Genomic DNA, 19,846 nt, shown 5'->3' on the forward strand with positions numbered 1-19,846 from the left:
GTCAAGATGTTCTGGTCATTAATCAGAAATAAATATGAATTAACTAATTCATTTATTATTTAATATAAATAGTGAAAGTGTATAAGGGTTTAGAACATGATGATAGAAGTATATGACGGTCATCTCCATGCTCTATTATGTCTCATAAGTTGTTGGGTTGAAACCGTTTGTTCCACAGATTTGGTGCTAAATTTAACCATTTTTTTTTACCACTGGAGAATTGATAAAAATGATCAATAATCCCTCCAAAATACCACATTAAGACACCAAGACCTTGAGGAACACCATAGAAAAAGACCTCCTGTGATTTGGGATCAAAAACTTTTGACGTTTGAGATTTCTGCAAGAATTTGCATTTTTCGTTTGGACGGCGAGCACCTGTGTTGTGTAAACTGCTCAGAAACCCCCTTATCGTCAATCTAGAGAGGAAAGCTGCATGGTTTTTGCCCCAAACTGCATGTGATTATCATAAAGTGGGCATGTCTGTAAAGGGGAGACTCGTGGGTACCCATAGAACCCATTTACATTCACATATATGGAGGTCAGAGGTCAAGGGACCCCTTTGAAAATGGACATGACAGTATGTCCTCGCTACAATTTAGCCCAACTTTGGAGCGTTATTTAGCCTCTTTCCAGACATGGTAGCAAGACATTGTTGGTACCGATGGATCCATCAGGTTTCTTAGTTTCATATGATATCTGTAGCTTCACTCTAGCCCTAAAACGTCATCCTAAAAAGCCATCCATCCTCTGAATGCCCTAGGTCTGATGAAGTTGTTTTACTCATTGTCACTTGAGTAAAGTCGCTTCTCTTACGGACGTCACAGACCCAAATCTAACACAACCTGTTGCTGACTTTATATTTACTCAAAGCAAAAACAACTTAAGCTTGTGCTTGTCCATATTTGACGAAGCGATGATGAACCCACACCTGAGACTGCTCTTTCTCTCTGTGTCAACACAATGATCGAGGTCACTGGATCTCCCCAAACCAGTTAGCTGTTTGGGCCCATTGTTGGCTCCTCACCCCACCCTTCGCTGCTGCTCCATTCCTCAGGCAGCCCGGCGGAGCGTCGCGGCAGGTTTTCACCGAGAGGGAAACCAAAGGAATCTCACCGAGCAAGCTCGCCAGATAGTCAGCGAGTCGGTGACGTGGTTTAAACAGAGAAGGAGAGTGGGGAGGGGGGGGTTTATCGCTCCTCTGGGAGGAAAAAGAAATGTTTGGAGATCTGCTGAGTGTGCACGGACTGAAGCCACAAAACAGACTAGTTTCAACTCATTATGCCCGTTATTATTCCACTAATAATCAGAATATTTATGTAATTATGTGATGGATAAACCTAGAACCCATTTGAAAGATAAAACGGTAACTGAGTTGTCAAAGTTAACGTAATAATATGTTCGGTCTTTCAGAGGTTGTAGCGGGCTCATGATTTGAGCATATCTTTTATGTTAAATGCAGTACCTGTGAGGGTTTCTGGACAATATCTGTCATTGTTTTGTGTTAACCGATTTACAATAATAAATATATACATACATTTACATAAAGCAACATATTTGCCCACTCCCATGTTGATAAGAGGATTAAATACTTGACAAATCTCCCTTTAAGGTACATTTTTAACAGATAATTATAAATAATAAATTTGTGATTAACTATGGACAATCATGTGATTAATTGCAATTAAATATTATAATTGATTGACAGCCCTAATTTGATCACAATGAAAGGTCAGCTTTAGAAACAGGTATTGTCAAAATGTGTCTGCGACTACTAAGTAGCAGCATTTTGTCAATTATATACTATATTTTCAAGGCAAACGTCTCTTATGATTTAAATGTCAGGATATCAGTCCTTGAGGTTTTTGTAGAAAGCGCGCTTATAATCACAAAATAAGGTATGTTGTTGCCACAGGTATTTTAGCACTACACATGTGAAACACGACATGTCTCTCGGAAACTCTACTTAAGATAAATAAGAAAATAAATACATAAGGGGGACATATGAGATACTCTGAATAACTATAATATTGTAGTGATATGTTAGGATATGGTGGCTTTTAGATAAGATTAAAGAATATTTCTTGCATATATCTATTTACACAAATATGTGCAGAGTTGACCTTTGACCCCTATAATCTGACTGAGCTTTTCAATTCAGGGTCAAAATAAAGTGACGTCCATAAGAACAGCAGGTCAAGATCGCTGAGGTTTGGTCTCCATTAAGCAGTTCACCAACACAACTCTTTATAATGGGAAAACCCCAGACATATACGTAGACATACAGTATATACATAGACGCCGCATTGACTCCTGGATCATACTTCAACGTGGGCGCCATATTGGACCTGGCAAGACAAGTGAACGGGGGAGCTACATTTCTCTGGCTAAAAAGCACTATAATGTCTACATTTCTCAACCGATTTCAACCGGTCGTTATTATATTAAAGGGTTTATGATCTACGAGGAGTAACGATAAGTTAACGTTACCATTTTTGTTTCTTTTCCCAAAGATTTGGGGGAAAAACTGTTAAATGAGTTAATGTCACAGCTTCCAGTTCCTGGATCAGCGGTCTGTCCCTCAATATGGTGGATTCAATCCATTATTATAAACTAGTACTATCATATCACATTTTCCTTTAAGCATTTTTCACATTATCAACTGTTCAAGTTAACGTTACATCTTTACAAAACGTTTGCTTCTGTAACATCAGATACGAGCCAAGGCCTATGGAAAGGAGGCTAGGTCACGGGTTTCCTCGTAGATCATAAATAAAATTTTCATTTAATGTTAATAAATTGTATAATTATTGGTTACAAACATCCGTTGACAGTCTCTCTCCTTCCTGGGTAAACATTTCTTGTTACTCCCTCCATCCCCTGGACCATAAACGGGGTAACGTAACAATTGGGGGCTCGTCGAAGATCCCGGACGAGCCCCCAATGTTACGTTCCACTTTATATATATATAATAATGACTGGTTGAAATCGGTTGAGAAATGTGAATGTTATAGTGATTTTTATCCAGAAAAACGGCAGCGTCCCCGTTTACTTGTATAGGGTTACAGGCTATTCTCTCCAATATGGCGCGCCACACTGACGTATGGCTGCAACGGGCTGAAGCGTCCAATGCGGTGTCTATGTATATATGTCTATGAGTTTCCCCACATCAACAGTGTGACACCGCACAGTGAAATACAACCAGGGAGGGGCGGGGCTTTTTGAGGAAGTTAGATGATTTGTGGTCAAGGAAATACACTGAGCTAAAGGGCCTGTAGCTCCGACTGTTTCTAGGCTTTTTAGGGCACTGACAGCCAAAGTTTACCATAACATAGTGTATATATATATATATTCTCTTAAACTAACTCGTTCAATAGTGTAGCAAAGCATGCATTTATTTATTCGATTATTAAACTATAAATCATGAAATCACTTCCGTTTTATGCCACTTTATGCTTCTCCTCCACTACATCTCAGAGGGAAATATTGAACTTTTTACTCCACTACATTTATCTGACAGCTTTAGTTACTTTACAGATTACAGTTTTTTAATCCCATGAATCTCCAGATGTGTTAATGTTGAATGTTTGTGATAAACTGAAGGATGAAGTGTTCCTTTATGTGGTGAGAAAAAAGCCTCTTGGATCACCTGAAAATGCAACGTCACTAAGCTCACAACACCATGTTGACTTTTGACGCTACAAACATGTGATATTCTTCTAGAATATGATGCATTGCTGCAGATTAAACTATCCAACAGGATATGAAGGAGATATAATGCAACATACACATTAATGCAGCAGTAATATTAATCCAGAAACATAAAAACTATTAGATTGTTTAGACAATTCAAATTTATTCCAATTGTTTAACAAAAACCCCTTTTTATTTTTGCTTTCTTTTTATTTTGTTTTTATTCATTTTTACCTTTCCTTACATGTGTGTTGTATCATTTATTTTATTTTTATACTGTAAAATATATGTGCATAATGAAAAATCATGTTTATGAATCTACTGTATCGAACTTTTGAAATAAAGTATGAAAACATTTTTTATATAAAGCTTAATTTTGCAGAGGACATTTATTTATTTATATTTATTTAATCTGTACTACCAATAGTTGTAAAATGTAATTTAAAAGTTGTGTACAAATACTATAATTCAATACAGTTTCGAGGGCTTGTTCTTTGCTTGAGTCATTTTATTCTTCTTTATGGGCTACATTATATTTTAGCAGTGGTGGAAGAAGTACTCAGATCATTTACTGAAATAAAAGTACCAATACCACACTGTGATAATACTCCACTACAAGTAAAAGTCCTGCATACAAAACCTTACTCAAGTAAAAGTATCCTATGTATTATCAGCAACATGGAAAAGTACTCATTGTGCAGTCAAATACCATGTCAGTGTTTTACTATCGTAAATCATCATATATGATAGTAAAACACTGAAAGGGAACACTTTACTAAACAATAAGTACTTTTACTTTTCAAACTTTGAGTACATTTTACTGACAATACTTGCATACTTTTACTTTAGTAAGGTTTTGAATGTATGACTTGTATTTGTAGTGGAGTATTTTCCCAGTGTGGTATTAGTACTTCTTTCAGTACTGCATAAAGCTCAGTAGAACAGGATGCATCAGGCCCGGGCAGGTAGTTGAGCCTCTCCCAGGTGAAGACACCAACACACCTGTACCTGGCACTAGCTTAAAGTCAGGCGGAGTAGAGTTAACAGTACTCACCTGAGGAGTAAAGTTAACAGTAAAGTTAACAGTACTAACCTGTAGAGTAAAGTTAACAGTACTAACCTGTAGAGTAAAGTTAACAGTACTAACCTGTAGAGTAAAGTTAACAGTACTAATCTGAGGAGTAAAGTTAACAGTACTAATCTGTAGAGTAAAGTTAACAGTACTAATCTGAGGAGTAAAGTTAACAGTACTAATCTGAGGAGTAAAGTTAACAGTACTAATCTGTACAGTAAAGTTAACAGTACTAATCTGAGGAGTAAAGTTAACAGTACTAATCTGTAGAGTAAAGTTAACAGTACTAACCTGTAGAGTAAAGTTAACAGTACTAATCTGAGGAGTAAAGTTAACAGTACTAACCTGTAGAGTAAAGTTAACAGTACTAATCTGAGGAGTAAAGTTAACAGTACTAATCTGTAGAGTAAAGTTAACAGTACTAACATGTAGAGTAAAGTTAACAGTACTAATCTGTAGAGTAAAGTTAACAGTACTAACATGTAGAGTAAAGTTAACAGTACTAATCTGAGGAGTAAAGTTAACAGTACTAACATGTAGAGTAAAGTTAACAGTACTAACCTGTAGAGTAAAGTTAACAGTACTAATCTGAGGAGTAAAGTTAACAGTACTAATCTGAGGAGTAAAGTTAACAGTACTAATCTGAGGAGTAAAGTTAACAGTACTAATCTGTAGAGTAAAGTTAACAGTACTAATCTGAGGAGTAAAGTTAACAGTACTAATCTGAGGAGTAAAGTTAACAGTACTAATCTGTAGAGTAAAGTTAACAGTACTAATCTGAGGAGTAAAGTTAACAGTACTAATCTGAGGAGTAAAGTTAACAGTACTAATCTGAGGAGTAAAGTTAACAGTACTAATCTGAGGAGTAAAGTTAACAGTACTAATCTGAGGAGTAAAGTTAACAGTACTAATCTGTAGAGTAAAGTTAACAGTACTAATCTGAGGAGTAAAGTTAACAGTACTAATCTGTACAGTAAAGTTAACAGTGCTAATCTGAGGAGTAAAGTTAACAGTGCTAACCTGTAGAGTAAAGTTAACAGTACTAATCTGAGGAGTAAAGTTAACAGTACTAATCTGAGGAGTAAAGTTAACAGTACTAATCTGAGGAGTAAAGTTAACAGTACTAACCTGTAGAGTAAAGTTAACAGTACTAACCTGCAGAGTAAAGTTAACAGTACTAATCTGTAGAGTAAAGTTAACAGTACTAATCTGAGGAGTAAAGTTAACAGTACTAACCTGTAGAGTAAAGTTAACAGTACTAACCTGTAGAGTAAAGTTAACAGTACTAATCTGAGGAGTAAAGTTAACAGTACTAATCTGAGGAGTAAAGTTAACAGTACTAATCTGTAGAGTAAAGTTAACAGTACTAACCTGCAGAGTAAAGTTAACAGTACTAATCTGTAGAGTAAAGTTAACAGTACTAACCTGCAGAGTAAAGTTAACAGTACTAATCTGAGGAGTAAAGTTAACAGTACTAATCTGAGGAGTAAAGTTAACAGTACTAATCTGTAGAGTAAAGTTAGCAGTACTAATCTGAGGAGTAAAGTTAGCAGTACTAACCTGTAGAGTAAAGTTAGCAGTACTAATCTCAGGAGTAAAGTTAACAGTACTAATCTGTAGAGTAAAGTTAGCAGTACTAATCTGTAGAGTAAAGTTAGCAGTACTAATCTGTAGAGTAAAGTTAGCAGTACTAATCTGTAGAGTAAAGTTAGCAGTACTAATCTGTAGAGTAAAGTTAACAGTACTAATCTGTAGAGTAAAGTTAACAGTACTAATCTGTAGAGTAAAGTTAGCAGTACTAATCTGTAGAGTAAAGTTAACAGTACTAATCTGAGGAGTAAAGTTAACAGTACTAACCTGAGGAGTAAAGTTAGCAGTACTAATCTGAGGAGTAAAGTTAGCAGTACTAATCTGTAGAGTAAAGTTAACAGTACTAATCTGTAGAGTAAAGTTAACAGTACTAATCTGTAGAGTAAAGTTAACAGTACTAATCTGTAGAGTAAAGTTAACAGTACTAATCTGAGGAGTAAAGTTAGCAGTACTAATCTGAGGAGTAAAGTTAGCAGTACTAATCTGAGGAGTAAAGTTAGCAGTACTAATCTGTAGAGTAAAGTTAACAGTACTAATCTGAGGAGTAAAGTTAACAGTACTAATCTGAGGAGTAAAGTTAGCAGTACTAATCTGTAGAGTAAAGTTAACAGTACTAACCTGTAGAGTAAAGTTAACAGTACTAATCTGTAGAGTAAAGTTAACAGTACTAATCTGTAGAGTAAAGTTAACAGTACTAATCTGTAGAGTAAAGTTAACAGTACTAATCTGTAGAGTAAAGTTAACAGTACTAATCTGAGGAGTAAAGTTAACAGTACTAATCTGAGGAGTAAAGTTAACAGTACTAATCTGTAGAGTAAAGTTAACAGTACTAATCTGAGGAGTAAAGTTAACAGTACTAATCTGAGGAGTAAAGTTAACAGTACTAATCTGAGGAGTAAAGTTAACAGTACTAATCTGAGGAGTAAAGTTAACAGTACTAATCTGTAGAGTAAAGTTAACAGTACTAACCTGCAGAGTAAAGTTAACAGTACTAACCTGCAGAGTAAAGTTAACAGTACTAATCTGGTTGTCTCCAACAGTAGGTTTGATAATCTCGTCCAGAACAACATGAATGTTCAGGTGTTGTTGTGTTGAATCCTCTGAGAGAAGCTTTGTGATGTGAGGCTGCTGAACAGCAGCTAGCCTGTTAGCAGCTAGCCTGTTAGCAGCTAACCTGTTAGCAGCTAACCTGTTAGCAGCTGGCTGTCAGTCCGTCCAGAGTTCTGCTGCCGGCTCGGTTCGTCCTCAACACTCCTCTGAGACGACGACGCGTTAAAGAGTCACTTTAAACAGTTTCCGGGTATCTACGGTAACTTCACCGGCCGTCCTGCCGGGCTGTCGGAGCCATCCTCTCCGGTAACACCGTGTTATCACCGTGTTGTTATCGGTTCCGCTGTCTGGACCCGGAAACCAGCCGAGCGACCGACACAAAATGGAGGCAGATCTGCGCTGCGTTCAAGGTGCGGTGGGAAAATACAGACTCCAGACTACCAAGGTCGTGATGTAATGAAGAAACTCTGTTAAAGTACTGAAGACTTAATAATTTAGTTATAAAAGTTCTGTTTTTTAAAGTACTGGAGACTTAATATATTAGTTATAAAAGTTGTCACTTAATGTAAAGATGTAAACTGTTCATGGGTTGCTTTATTGCAGTCTTTGGACTGTTTCCATTGAACTGAGCCCACTCTCTGACTGGTTTAACCCTCTGTGACCCAGAATAGAGCCGTCCTTGTCCTCTTTAGGGGGTTCCAGGAGGTCTTTATTTATATTAACCACTGGCATGTTTTGTGTTTTATGTTAGTTTTTTTGTTGTTAATTATTTGTATGTATCCCTTCATTCCCCTTATATGTATTGTTTACCTGTGTATCAGTTGTTCAGATTGGATATCTCCTTCCTTTGGGTTCCTGCACACATAGAGCTGGAAGGAAATGAGAATGCAGATATATTGGCCAAACACTCATTAAAACGACACTTAATTGACATACAAATACTGTTAAGTAAAGTAGAGGTTAAAACCATCATTAAGGACTACATGCACAAAACCTGGCAAGAATACTGGGACTGAAGTGCCCAAAGGAAGAGATGGTCATTACCCGTCTGAAAATAGGACATACAGGATTAAACCAAACACTCCAGAGAATAGACAAGCACCCAACTGGACTATACACGCACTGTAATAAACCGGAAACTGTCAAGCATGTTCTTATAGAGTGCAACAAATATGACAAAGAAAGAAGGGAATAGCTATCAGGAGTAGATGATGGACATATTACAATCTGCTAGGAAAGACCTCTAAGAAAGTACACAATCTTCTAATTAATTACTAAACAACAGGAATAATGGAGAGAATTTCATTATTAGTATTATTATTGTTATTAATTTTTATTTTATTTTATTTTTTATTTATTTTTTAATTTATTTTATTTTTTATTATATATATATACATATATATTTTCCTGCCAATCTCCTGCTCCACACTCCAGTAGTCCAGTAGGTGGCGGTAATGCACATTTAAGCTGTTTGCCAACCGCCATAAACACCAAAGAAGAAGAAGAAGGAACTATTTTGATTGAAATACAACAAACATTATACAGAAATCAAATGATGGGGCTTACAGTCATATGTTTATGGATACCTACACACATAGGGTCAAAGGAAATTAGATGGTAGATAAGATTGCAAAGAAGGCTACAAAAAATAACGACATTGATTTGACAGTTTATTATTAGCTTCAGCAAAACAGAAAAGAAGAGCATTATTAAACATAGATATTCTACAAAAGAACTCACTAAATGAGTGTTTTAGAACATTATTTCAGTATCTTAGACAAATTAATATGATTGTGAAATACTTTTTGCTGGGAAGCTCCATTAAAATAATAAATTACATTACATTTACATTACAATTATAAAAGGAAATACTTTATACAAAGGCGTATTAAGAATATATACAGTATAAGATATATTTTTGTGTAAGAATGTGTCGTATGAATTATCTATTTAAAAGTCTGATGGCCTGGGGGAAAGCTGTTCCTCAGTCTGCTGGTGTGAGTCCTGGGGGTCCTGTATCTTCTACCAGAGGGCAGGAGGGACAACAGGCTGATGTGGGGGGGTGTCGTGTCCTTAATGACCCTCAGGGACTTCCTGAGGCACCGCTGGGTGTACAGCTCCTGCAGGCTGGGCAGCTCGCACCTGGTGATGTGTTGGGCCCAGCGCACCACCCTTTCCAGCGCCTTACGGTCCACGTTGGTGCAGATGCCGTACCAGGTGGTAAAGCAGCCAGTCAGGAGGCTCTCTACGGTGCCCCGGTAGAAGCCCCTGAGAGTCCCTTTAACTCTAAAAGTCTTGAGTCGCCTCAGAGCGCACAGTCTCTGCTTGTTTAGCAGTACCAGGTATTTAAAGGTGTCCACCCTCTCCACCGCTGTGCCGTTGATGGTGACCCCCCCTCCTGTAATCCACAATGACCTCCTTGGTCTTTGAGACGTTCAGGGAGAGGTGGTTCTTCTGACACCTTTTTCAGACGTTGTTTAGACTTTTGTTTTCCAACATTTTCCGAACTTTTTTTTTCAGACATTTTTTCAAACTTTTTTTTGGGACATTTTTCAGACATTTTTTTTTTTTTACCTTTTTCAGACATTTTTTAGATTTGTTTTCCAAACTTTTTTTCCAGACCTATTTTTTTTTTTTTTTTTACCTTTTTCAGACGTTGTTTAGATTTTTGTTTTCCAACATCTTTCAAACTTTTTTTTTCAGACATTTATTCAAACTTTTTTTTGGGACATTTTTCAGACATTGTCTAGACTTTTGTTTTTTGGAAAATTTTTCAGACTTGTTTTCCAACATTTTCCAACATTTTTTTCAGACATTTTTTCCAGACTTTTTTTTTTTTCAGACATTTTTGAGACTTGTTTTCCAACATTTTTCAAACTTTTTTTTTCAGACATTTTTTCAGGCTTTTGTTTTCCAACATTTAAAAAAAAAAAAAATGTCTGAATTTTTTTTCAGTCATTTTTCAGATTATTATTATTATTTATTTATTTTTTTACCTTTTTCAGACATTGTCTAGACTTTTGTTTTACGGACATTTTTTCAGACTTATTTTGCAACATTTTTCATATTTTTTTTTTCAGACATTTTTTCCAGACATTTTTTTCAGACTTTCTTGACAGACATTTTTCAGACTTTTGTTTTCCAACATTTTTCAAACTTTGTTTTCAGACTTTTTTTTTTACGGACATTTTTTCAGACTTTTTTGGAAAACAAAAGTCTAAACAATGTCTGAAATAGGTAAAAAAGAAAAATGAAAAATGTCTGGAAAAAAAAGTTTGAAAAATGTTGGAAAACAAAAGTCCAAACAATGTCTGAAAAACCTCTAAGATAGAAACTGATTTAGTTAATCGAATCTAGTGTTTTCATCATTATTATTATTTTATTTTTTATTATTATGTATCTTTTTCATTTATTTATTTTAATTTTATTTTAATTTCTGTTACTGTACAATCTTCTGTTCCACACTCCATTCCAGATGGTGGTGGTAATGCACCTCTAAGATAGAAACTGATTTAGTTAATCGAATCGAGTGTTTTCATCATTATTAATATTTTTTTTTTTTATTATTATTATTTATTTTATCTTGTTATGTTATTATTATTTTTTTTAATTTATTGAATTATTGTTTTTTTATTTAATTTAATTTCAATTTCTTTTAATTTTTTTAATTTAATTTTGTTGCTGTACAATCTTCTGTTTCAGACTCCAGTCCAGATGGTGGCGGTAATGCTCCTCTAAGCTGGTTTACCAACCAACAACAAACACCAAAGACGAAGCAGGAGGAGCTGCATCGTTTCCGGTGAAGATGGCGCTGAGCAGAGCAGCGTGTGTGTGGAGGGCATGTAGCGGGTTGGTGACCGGTCACCGGCTGCTGCTGCCCGCTGCTGCCCGAACACAGAGCTCGGTGAGCGGGCAGCTGCTGCCGCGGACCTCGCTGTCCAGTCCCCCGTGGCCGGAGCTCCTGGTCCCGCTGGAGGAAGAGGAGAGCCGGCTGGAGGAGCAGCACGCCGCCGTGGTGAGCACCGTGAACCGGAGGATCCTGCAGCGGGACTTCGGTCGCCTCTTCGCGGTGGTGCACTTCTCCGGCCGCCAGTGGAAGGTCACCGCGGAGGACCTGGTCCTGCTGGAGAACCGCCTGGAGGCGCAGTGCGGAGAGCGGATCCGGATGGAGAAGGTGCTGCTGGTCGGAGCGGAGGACTTCACCCTGCTGGGCAGACCTCTGCTGGACCGGGACCTGGTCCGGGTCGAGGCCACCGTCATCGAGAGGACCGAGTCCTGGCCCAAAGTCCACATGAGGTTCTGGAAGAGACACCGCTTCCAACGCAAGAGGATCATCATCCAGCCGCAGACCGTGCTGAGGATCAACAGCATCCAGCTCAACCCAGCACTCACCTGAGGAAGACTCACCTGAACCCAACACTCACCTGAGGAAGACTCACCTGAACCCAACACTCACCTGAGGAAGACTCACCTGAACCCAACACTCACCTGAGGAAGACTCACCTGAACCCAACACTCACCTGAGGAAGACTCACCTGAACCCAACACTCACCTGAGGAAGACTCACCTGAACCCAACACTCACCTGAGGAAGACTCACCTGAACCCAACACTCACCTGAACCCAACACTCACCTGAGGAAGACTCACCTGAACCCAGCACTCACCTGAACCCAACACTCACCTGAACCCAACACTCACCTGAGGAAGACTCACCTGAACCCAGCACTCACCTGAACCCAACACTCACCTGAGGAAGACTCACCTGAACCCAGCACTCACCTGAACCCAACACTCACCTGAGGAAGACTCACCTGAACCCAGCACTCACCTGAACTGATCAGAACCTGATCACACTCACCTGAGGAAGAACATGATGGTGATGAAGAAGAGGGGACTATTTCACACACAGACTGTTTGTTTTCAGTGAATATAAATATGTATGAATTATTATCGTTATTATTACTAATAATAATAATTATTATTAATAAATAATAATTATTATTAATAATGAGTTATAATTATTAATAATAATATAAATATGTATTATTATTAATATAAATATAATAACAGCAGCTCATCAACCAGGACTCTGTTGACTGTTTAAACTGTAAATAAAGATTAATCTTTTGCAGATGACTGAGATTTAATGATTCTATTTTAAATAAATGATTCAGTGGTTAAAGATGGTGATGAAGAAGAGGGGACTATTTCACACAGACTGTTTGTTTTCAGTAAATATAAATATGTATTAATTATTATTATGAATAATGATAATGGGTTATTATTCATAATAATGATCATTATTATTAATAAGAATGGGTTATTATTGTTAATATCATTATTGATTATTGCCATTATTATTCATATAAATATGTATTTATTATCATTATTTTTAATAATTATTCATAATATTTATTATTATTCATATAAATATAATTACAGCAGCTCATCAGCCAGGTGACTGTTGACTGTTTAAACTGTAAATAAAGATGAATCTTTTGCAGATGACCTTAACAATTCCCTCATTAGAGGAGGAAAGAAACCAGAAAATATTCATATTTAAGAAGCTGCAATCAGAGAACTTTTACTCAAACCAATAAATCGATTATCAAAATCGTTGTCGCTCTAGTTGTCTCCACCACAGGTTAACTTTGAAAACACGGACCTCCATCAAGCTCTCTTTGGCACCATTATAGTCTCTGAAGGAATTCATTTCTTTAAATCTTTAAATAAATTAATTTATTTAAAGATTTTCCTCTTGCTGTCACTAAAGGACAGAAGACGAGTTGAGGACAAACTTAACCCCGAGTGTCCTGTATCCAGAGACTTTTAGTTTTAATCTCTTTAAGACACTGAATACTTCTGAACATCTGTTCATGTTTCTGCTCGAGTCAGCAGGAGACTCGTTTATTGTTCGACATCAGCTGTAATTCAGAATAAAAGAGTGAAGATATTCCAAAAATAGAAAGCCACTATTTTTAATATCCGTCATGCTGATCTATCGAGTCTGTAAAACGTCATCGTAATGGAAAATCCCATCAGATGTTCCCAGAGTCCAAACTGATGTCCTAGTTGTTTATGTTGTAAATCAAAATCTAGTATCAGTTTATAGATTGCTTTGTACTACCAAAGGTGGTTTGTATTTTTACTTAATAAATGACTTAAAAGATTAATTGTCTTTGATTAAATGTCTGCTCAGTAAAGTAAAAGTCTTAAATTCTCTGATTGCAGCTTCTTAAATGTGAATATTTCCTGGTTTCTTTCTTTTTTTAAATTATTATTTATTTATTTTTTTTATTATTTTTTTATTTTGTTACTGTACAATCTTCTGTTCCACACTCCAGTCCAGACGGTAATGCACCTCTAAGATAGAAACTGATTTAGTTAATCGAATCTAGTGTTTTCATCATTATTATAAAAAAAAATTATAATTTTTTCCATTTTTTAATTTTAATTTAATTTGTATTTTTTTTTATTATTAATTAATTAATTTTCTTTCATTTTATTTTTAATTTAATTAATTATTTTTTTTATTTCTGCACAATCTTCTGTTCCACACTCCAGTCCAAATGGTGGCGGTAATGCACCGCTAAGATAGAAACTGATTTAGTTAATCGAATCGAGTCTTTTCATCATTATTATTTTTTTAGTCCTTAGTCTTGAATTCTCTGATTGCAGCTTCTTAAATGTGAATATTTCCTGGTTTCTTTCCTCATCTGTGACAGTAAACTGAATATCTTTGAGACATTTGAGGACATCGTCTTGAGCTTTGGGAAACACTGATCAACATTATTCTGACATTTTATAGATCAAACACCTCATCGATTAATAGAGAAAATAATCAACAGATTAATCGACTATGATAGCCCTAACTGTGACGCCCATTTTCTGTGATTTCTTAATTTGATTAAATTAGATTTCTCTCTGAATAACTTTCTTTTATTTCTCATCGTGGTGCAGTTCAACGTGATGAACATCAACGAGACACCGAGCAGCTGTTATTTCATACCTGACATGATCCTGTATATAATTTATTATTTTCACACTTCACCATCGACCTTCTGGTTAACGAGGTCTGTCCTCTCATAATCTCCGGCTCCCGACACAAAGACCCACCAGACACGAGACCTTAACAGTCTTCAAACCAACTGCTTTATTTAGAAACCTGATAGCATCGTCTGTGGAAACAGGAGCGATTCGTTGAAGGCACTGTTGAACATTTCTGCTCAGTGGTCGCTAAGTTTACTCGTAACTGAACTCCAGACTGCAGGAGGTGATGGTTTAAAATCCGGAGCTTGTCCAACAGGCAAAACAACCAAACAGTGAGTGATTTAAACCGAATGAAACGTTGCAGCTAACGTTAACAGGTCTTAATAAACCCACATGTTCCCATCTGGAGTCTAAATGAAGGAAATAATCCTGTATGAATGAAACGTGAACAGAGAATCATGAGAGCATGTTCAGCAGCATCTCTACCGTCACTGGGATCAACTACATCAGCCTTTTACTGTTACAACCTCTACAGGCCGTCCTATACGTCCAATAATAAGCTATATTATTGTATTCATCCCGAGGGAAGTGGACCCGTCCTGTAGGAACCACGCGTTGATGACGATGACGGTATTGCTCAGTTGTTGCTATGCAGAGTTAAGACAGGCGGTTTCATTCATTCACAGGTCACGTATCTCCGTCTGAGGCTCAATTTGATTTGAAGATTTATGTGAAAAGTTAAAAAAGGAAAAGTTCAGATTTCATGTTCATCTCAACACAACGCTCACATGCTCACAGAGAGAGTTCCTCCTGTTGGTACCGGCCCTGAAGACATCCCCTCCATCAGCTCTGTGTTTTAAAGGTCATCTGTTCCAACTGAGGCTGCAGCAGTCAGAGTCAGACTCAAGAGTTTCACTGACTTAAGGTAGGGCTGTTATTGATATATATCTCGGGATATCACTGCATCAGAAGGGTCCTTTCACCACCGGTATGAACAGGAGGACCTGCATCAGAAGGGTCCCTTCACCACCGGTATGAACAGGAGGACCTGCATCAGAAGGGTCCCTTCACCACCGGTATGAACAGGAGGACCTGCATCAGAAGGGTCCCTTCACCACCGGTATGAACAGGAGGACCTGCATCAGAAGGGTCCCTTCACCACCGGTATGAACAGGAGGACCTGCATCAGAAGGGTCCCTTCACCACCAGTATGAACAGGAGGACCTCCTGCATCAGAAGGGTCCCTTCACCACCGGTATGAACAGGAGGACCTGCATCAGAAGGGTCCCTTCACCACCGGTATGAACAGGAGGACCTGCATCAGAAGGGTCCCTTCACCACCAGTATGAACAGGAGGAACAGTAAAAGTAAAAACATAACTTCCCTACAGCAGCGAGCGTTGTATTAAAGATAAAAACCCAAACCTATCCTTCAAGACTCCAGAAAGACCCCCCTCTTATCCTTTTGGTTGAACTGCAGTTCAAGATAGAAAATTACAAAAGGCCTAAATTTAGGCCACGACTAAACATGTACCTGTGTTTCACCTTAATACGCTTCATTCTGTCTGCAGCTGTACGAGAGGACACCAAAGTAAAACCTGCTGAATCTGACCGGCTCTTCTGCTGATCACCAAACATACAGACTGTTAGTCAAACTGATTTCTACAGTACGTGTGTTTGATCACAAGGAGAGGAGCTGTTAAAATGCCAGAATTCTGACTGGAGTTTGGTGACATTTTCTCATCCTTACAGAATGACAGATCTTTAATGGATCAGCACTGACTCCTCCTTGTGTCGCAGCAGCAATGAAGGATTCTATTTTCAAAATAAAATCTCAAGTATAATTTTCAGAAGTCCGATTAGAATTGTCCAAAAGATCGACTCCTCTTCCTGAAAGTCCTCCTCCGCTGCCTGAGGGGATTTCTTTTTCTTGTGTCCGTCTTCAAAAGTGTACGAGTCCTTATCGAACGGGTCCTGCAGAACCGTCTGATCGTAAAACACACGCATTTCAAACTCGCTCTCCTTGTGAGACGGGTGGCCGTAAATGCCGATGCCCACGGGCCTGGCGAAGTCCCCCGGCACCACCACCACATCCTGGCCGCAGGTGGCCGACTGCAGCTTATAGGTGTCGTAGCTCGGCCGCAGGGTTTTATCCGACACGTAGAGGTCCGCGTCCCCCTTGAGGCTCAGCATGTGCAGGATGATTCTTCCGTCGTGGTTGAGGCGCAGGTAGCTGTAGTTTCCGGCCCCGATGTGGCCCTGGACCACGTGGAGCAGTACCCACTCTTCGGGGATGCCGTCGTCCTCGGAGGGGCTCAGGAAGCCTCTGGCCTGGGACACCAGGAGGGCGACCACCAGGAGGGCGACCGCCAGGACGCTGCAGCTCAGCATCATGACGAAGGCATCGGTCAGTCAGTCACCGCCTGGACGACACCAGACAGCCTGACAACAGGACCACACACAGACCAGAAGCTTTAGAGAGCAGAGAAGGGAAATACCGCTGAGGTACATTAAATATCAATTCAACATCAGAACTGATCAATCCGTTAATACAGTTTTGATTAATTAAGGTATTAAAGGCACAGTGTGTAGGATGTCCGTTCTGGGCTACCGTAGAAACATGGCGGCCGGCTCCGTGGAGACGACCCGCTCCCTATGTCGATATAAACGCAGAGTGTTGAAGCAAAGAGACGAAACGCCGTTTTTTTTTTGACAACAGCCGCTGCCGCCATTTTGGACTTATTATATTTATAATATTTTATTGTTCAACACAGAGTATGACAATAGAATAGAAATAATGTAGTTTTACTTTTGTACGGCTCAGACGGACGTTTTACTGGCGTCTGGTAGTCGGAACCGGAAGCGTAGCTCTGCTGCTGGGAGCTGACGTTGACGTGGAACAAATAATTGACTTTCACTTCTTATCAATATCCGTTCTTTGATAACCGGCTCATTCTAAGCTAACAAAAACACTATTCTTATTTTCAGGTGATTATACACTAAAGAAAACATACTTATTAGTATTATATTTCTGCCAATAGATCCACCTTAATGCTACAGTACACACTATTCCTTTAATTTCTTTAGTATATAAAATATCTGATAACATTGAAAACTAACAGTTTCCCAAGTTGCCCAAGATTACACCCTAAATTTACTTATTTTGTTTGACCAACAGGCCAAAACCCCAAATATATTCAGTTTACATTTACATTGATATAATGATAGTTTTCACATTTCAGAAGGAGGAACCAGGAGCGCACTTTCACTCCCATCTAAGAGGATATTCTGGTTTGGTGGGATCAGAATTTAAAACCCAGCAAAGCACTGACCTGTGGACACACTACACTTACTAATGCATGGTATATAGCATATATATATATATATATATATATATATATATATATATATATATAGTATATACACAGTATATACACAGTCATTAGCAGCCTTACTTGTGACTTTTAAAACATACATGATGTGGTCCAAACTAATGATGGTAGATGATGTTAACTGACTGGTCTGAGAAATAATACCTGACATTAATAATATTCAGAGCAGAGTGTCACAGTATTTTACTGTGAGCTGCTCTACAGTACAGTATTAATACTGTGAGTACTGCAGGTCTGCTGCTCTTCAGTACAGTATTAATAGTGTGAGTTATGTAGTATTAATACTGTGAGCTGCTGTCAGTCTCAGTCTAGAACAGAAACCAAACTAGCGACCATCAGCTCAATAAAAGGCTATAAATAACCGTCTCTCTCCCGGTGAGTCTGACCTTTGATACGAAGGAAAAACACAGTTATTAACGGTTATTAGTGGTTATTAACGGTTATTAGTGGTTATTAACGGGTCTCACAGACCTGATATTCACTGTAATGTTCAGCCTCACGACTTTCAAACCTGATACGAGTCAGAACTTTAATATTAGAACAGTCCTGGTTTCTATTTAACTCAATGAGTGAAGAGAACTAACTGAGTTTAATGATAACCTGCGTTCAGTTTTTATGAACCAAACATCTGGAACAAGCTCCCAGAAACCTGCAGGACCTCCAACTCTGAGTTCTTTATAATCAAAGCTTCAATCTGTCCTGTTTGCTGCCTTTTATTAAACCAGATAATGATCTTATATACTGCACTAGAGCTTTCACTCTTGTGTTAGATTCTATTGTAGCTTCTATCCTAGTTTTTATTTTTATTATCTAATCTTTAATGCTTTTATAACTGTTTTAATTATGTCTTAATGTTCTTTTGCACTTTGTCACAATGTTCCTGAATGTTTATGTAAAGCACTTTGAATTGCCATGCTGCTGAAATGTGCTCTACAGATAAAGCTGCTTTGCCTTGTATAACCTGCTAACACACCTGCCACCAGCTCCAACCTGCACAACACACACTACCTGCTCCTATCAGTAACTCTATCCAGGTAACACACCTGTTAGCTCACACTGAGATCAGCATGAAGAAGACTAACCCGAGCTAACAGCAGCTGCTCACTGATTCAACTGAGCAGGCTGCACATCTGTTTATATCATGTTTATAGTTTATTTTGTATAGAAATTAAATTTTTTTATCTTATTTTATTCTAACGTTTGTATCTATTCTTTTGTTATTGTACTGTTTAACTTGCACCAACAAAATCAAAGCAAAGTCCTAGTTTATACCTCTCACACCTGAATACAAACACCAACAAACACCATTAAACACCAACAAACACCAACAAACACCATTAAACACCAACAAACACCAACAAACACCATTAAACACCAACAAACACCAACAAACACCATTAAACACCAACAAACACCATTAAACACCAACAAACACCATTAAACACCAACAAACACCAACAAACACCAATAAACACCAACAAACACCAACAAACACCATTAAACACCAACAAACACCATTAAACACCATTAAACACCAACAAACACCAACAAACACCATTAAACACCAACAAACACCAACAAACACCATTAAACACCAACAAACACCATTAAACACCAACAAACACCATTAAACACCAACAAACACCAATAAACACCATTAAACACCAACAAACACCATTAAACACCAACAAACACCAATAAACACCAACACCATTAAACACCAACAAACACCATTAAACACCAACAAACACCAATAAACACCATGCTGATTCTGACCAGCTGCTAACTGTTAGCTGCTAGCTGTTAGCAGCTAACGTTGCTAACTAGCATCGTTCACTTTCAGCTGAAGTTTCCAGAGAACAGGAGCAGCCGAATAACTGTAACCGTGATGAATGAAGTGCTGACTGTATGAATGAACAGCTGTAACAGGCTGTTTGAACAGGTTCCTCGTGTTTACTCACTCAGCTGATGTTTCCTCTCCAACATCTCACAGCTACCTGCTGCTAACTAACTTACCTTCTTCTCTTCCTTCCTCTGACTCACCACAGACCACAGCAGC

The 19,846-nt window shown here is 38.1% G+C and overlaps 4 protein-coding genes across 7 annotated transcripts in view; 2 read left to right on the forward strand and 2 right to left on the reverse strand.

Moving 5' to 3' along the window:
• The window catches only part of wipf2a (WAS/WASL interacting protein family, member 2a), a 26,545-nt gene extending 18,763 nt beyond the window's left edge, over window positions 1-7,782 (reverse strand). The window contains exon 1 of the mRNA XM_074631276.1: window positions 7,545-7,782. The gene's annotated coding sequence lies outside the window, so the exon portion shown is untranslated. The remainder of the gene's footprint in view (window positions 1-7,544) is intronic.
• Window positions 1-19,846, forward strand: part of ccsapa (centriole, cilia and spindle-associated protein a) — a 157,368-nt gene that overhangs the window by 63,126 nt on the left and 74,396 nt on the right. The window lies entirely within an intron of this gene.
• mrpl21 (mitochondrial ribosomal protein L21) lies at window positions 11,170-12,321 on the forward strand. Its single transcript, XM_074631313.1, has 4 exons — window positions 11,170-11,797; window positions 12,039-12,070; window positions 12,105-12,119; window positions 12,235-12,321. Exons 1-2 carry the CDS (start codon window positions 11,211-11,213, stop codon window positions 12,040-12,042), a joined length of 591 nt encoding a protein of 196 aa, XP_074487414.1. The 5' UTR covers window positions 11,170-11,210; the 3' UTR covers window positions 12,043-12,070; window positions 12,105-12,119; window positions 12,235-12,321.
• Window positions 14,536-19,831, reverse strand: c3h6orf120 (chromosome 3 C6orf120 homolog). 3 transcript variants are annotated; one of them, XR_012593410.1, is made up of 3 exons: window positions 19,749-19,831; window positions 15,668-16,837; window positions 14,536-15,620 (listed from the first exon to the last, which is right to left on the reverse strand). XR_012593410.1 is itself a non-coding variant. In XM_074631314.1 (2 exons), exon 2 carries the CDS (start codon window positions 16,787-16,789, stop codon window positions 16,217-16,219), a length of 573 nt encoding a protein of 190 aa, XP_074487415.1. In that variant the 5' UTR covers window positions 16,790-16,837; window positions 19,749-19,831; the 3' UTR covers window positions 14,536-16,216. The 3 variants fall into 3 exon arrangements, 2 of the variants coding, with proteins under 2 accessions (XP_074487415.1, XP_074487417.1); XM_074631314.1 differs by having other exon boundaries at window positions 14,536-16,837; XM_074631316.1 differs by having other exon boundaries at window positions 14,536-16,837; window positions 19,804-19,828.

This window comes from Sebastes fasciatus, chromosome 3 (assembly GCF_043250625.1).
Source record: "Sebastes fasciatus isolate fSebFas1 chromosome 3, fSebFas1.pri, whole genome shotgun sequence".
Taxonomy (NCBI): Eukaryota; Metazoa; Chordata; class Actinopteri; order Perciformes; family Sebastidae; genus Sebastes; species Sebastes fasciatus.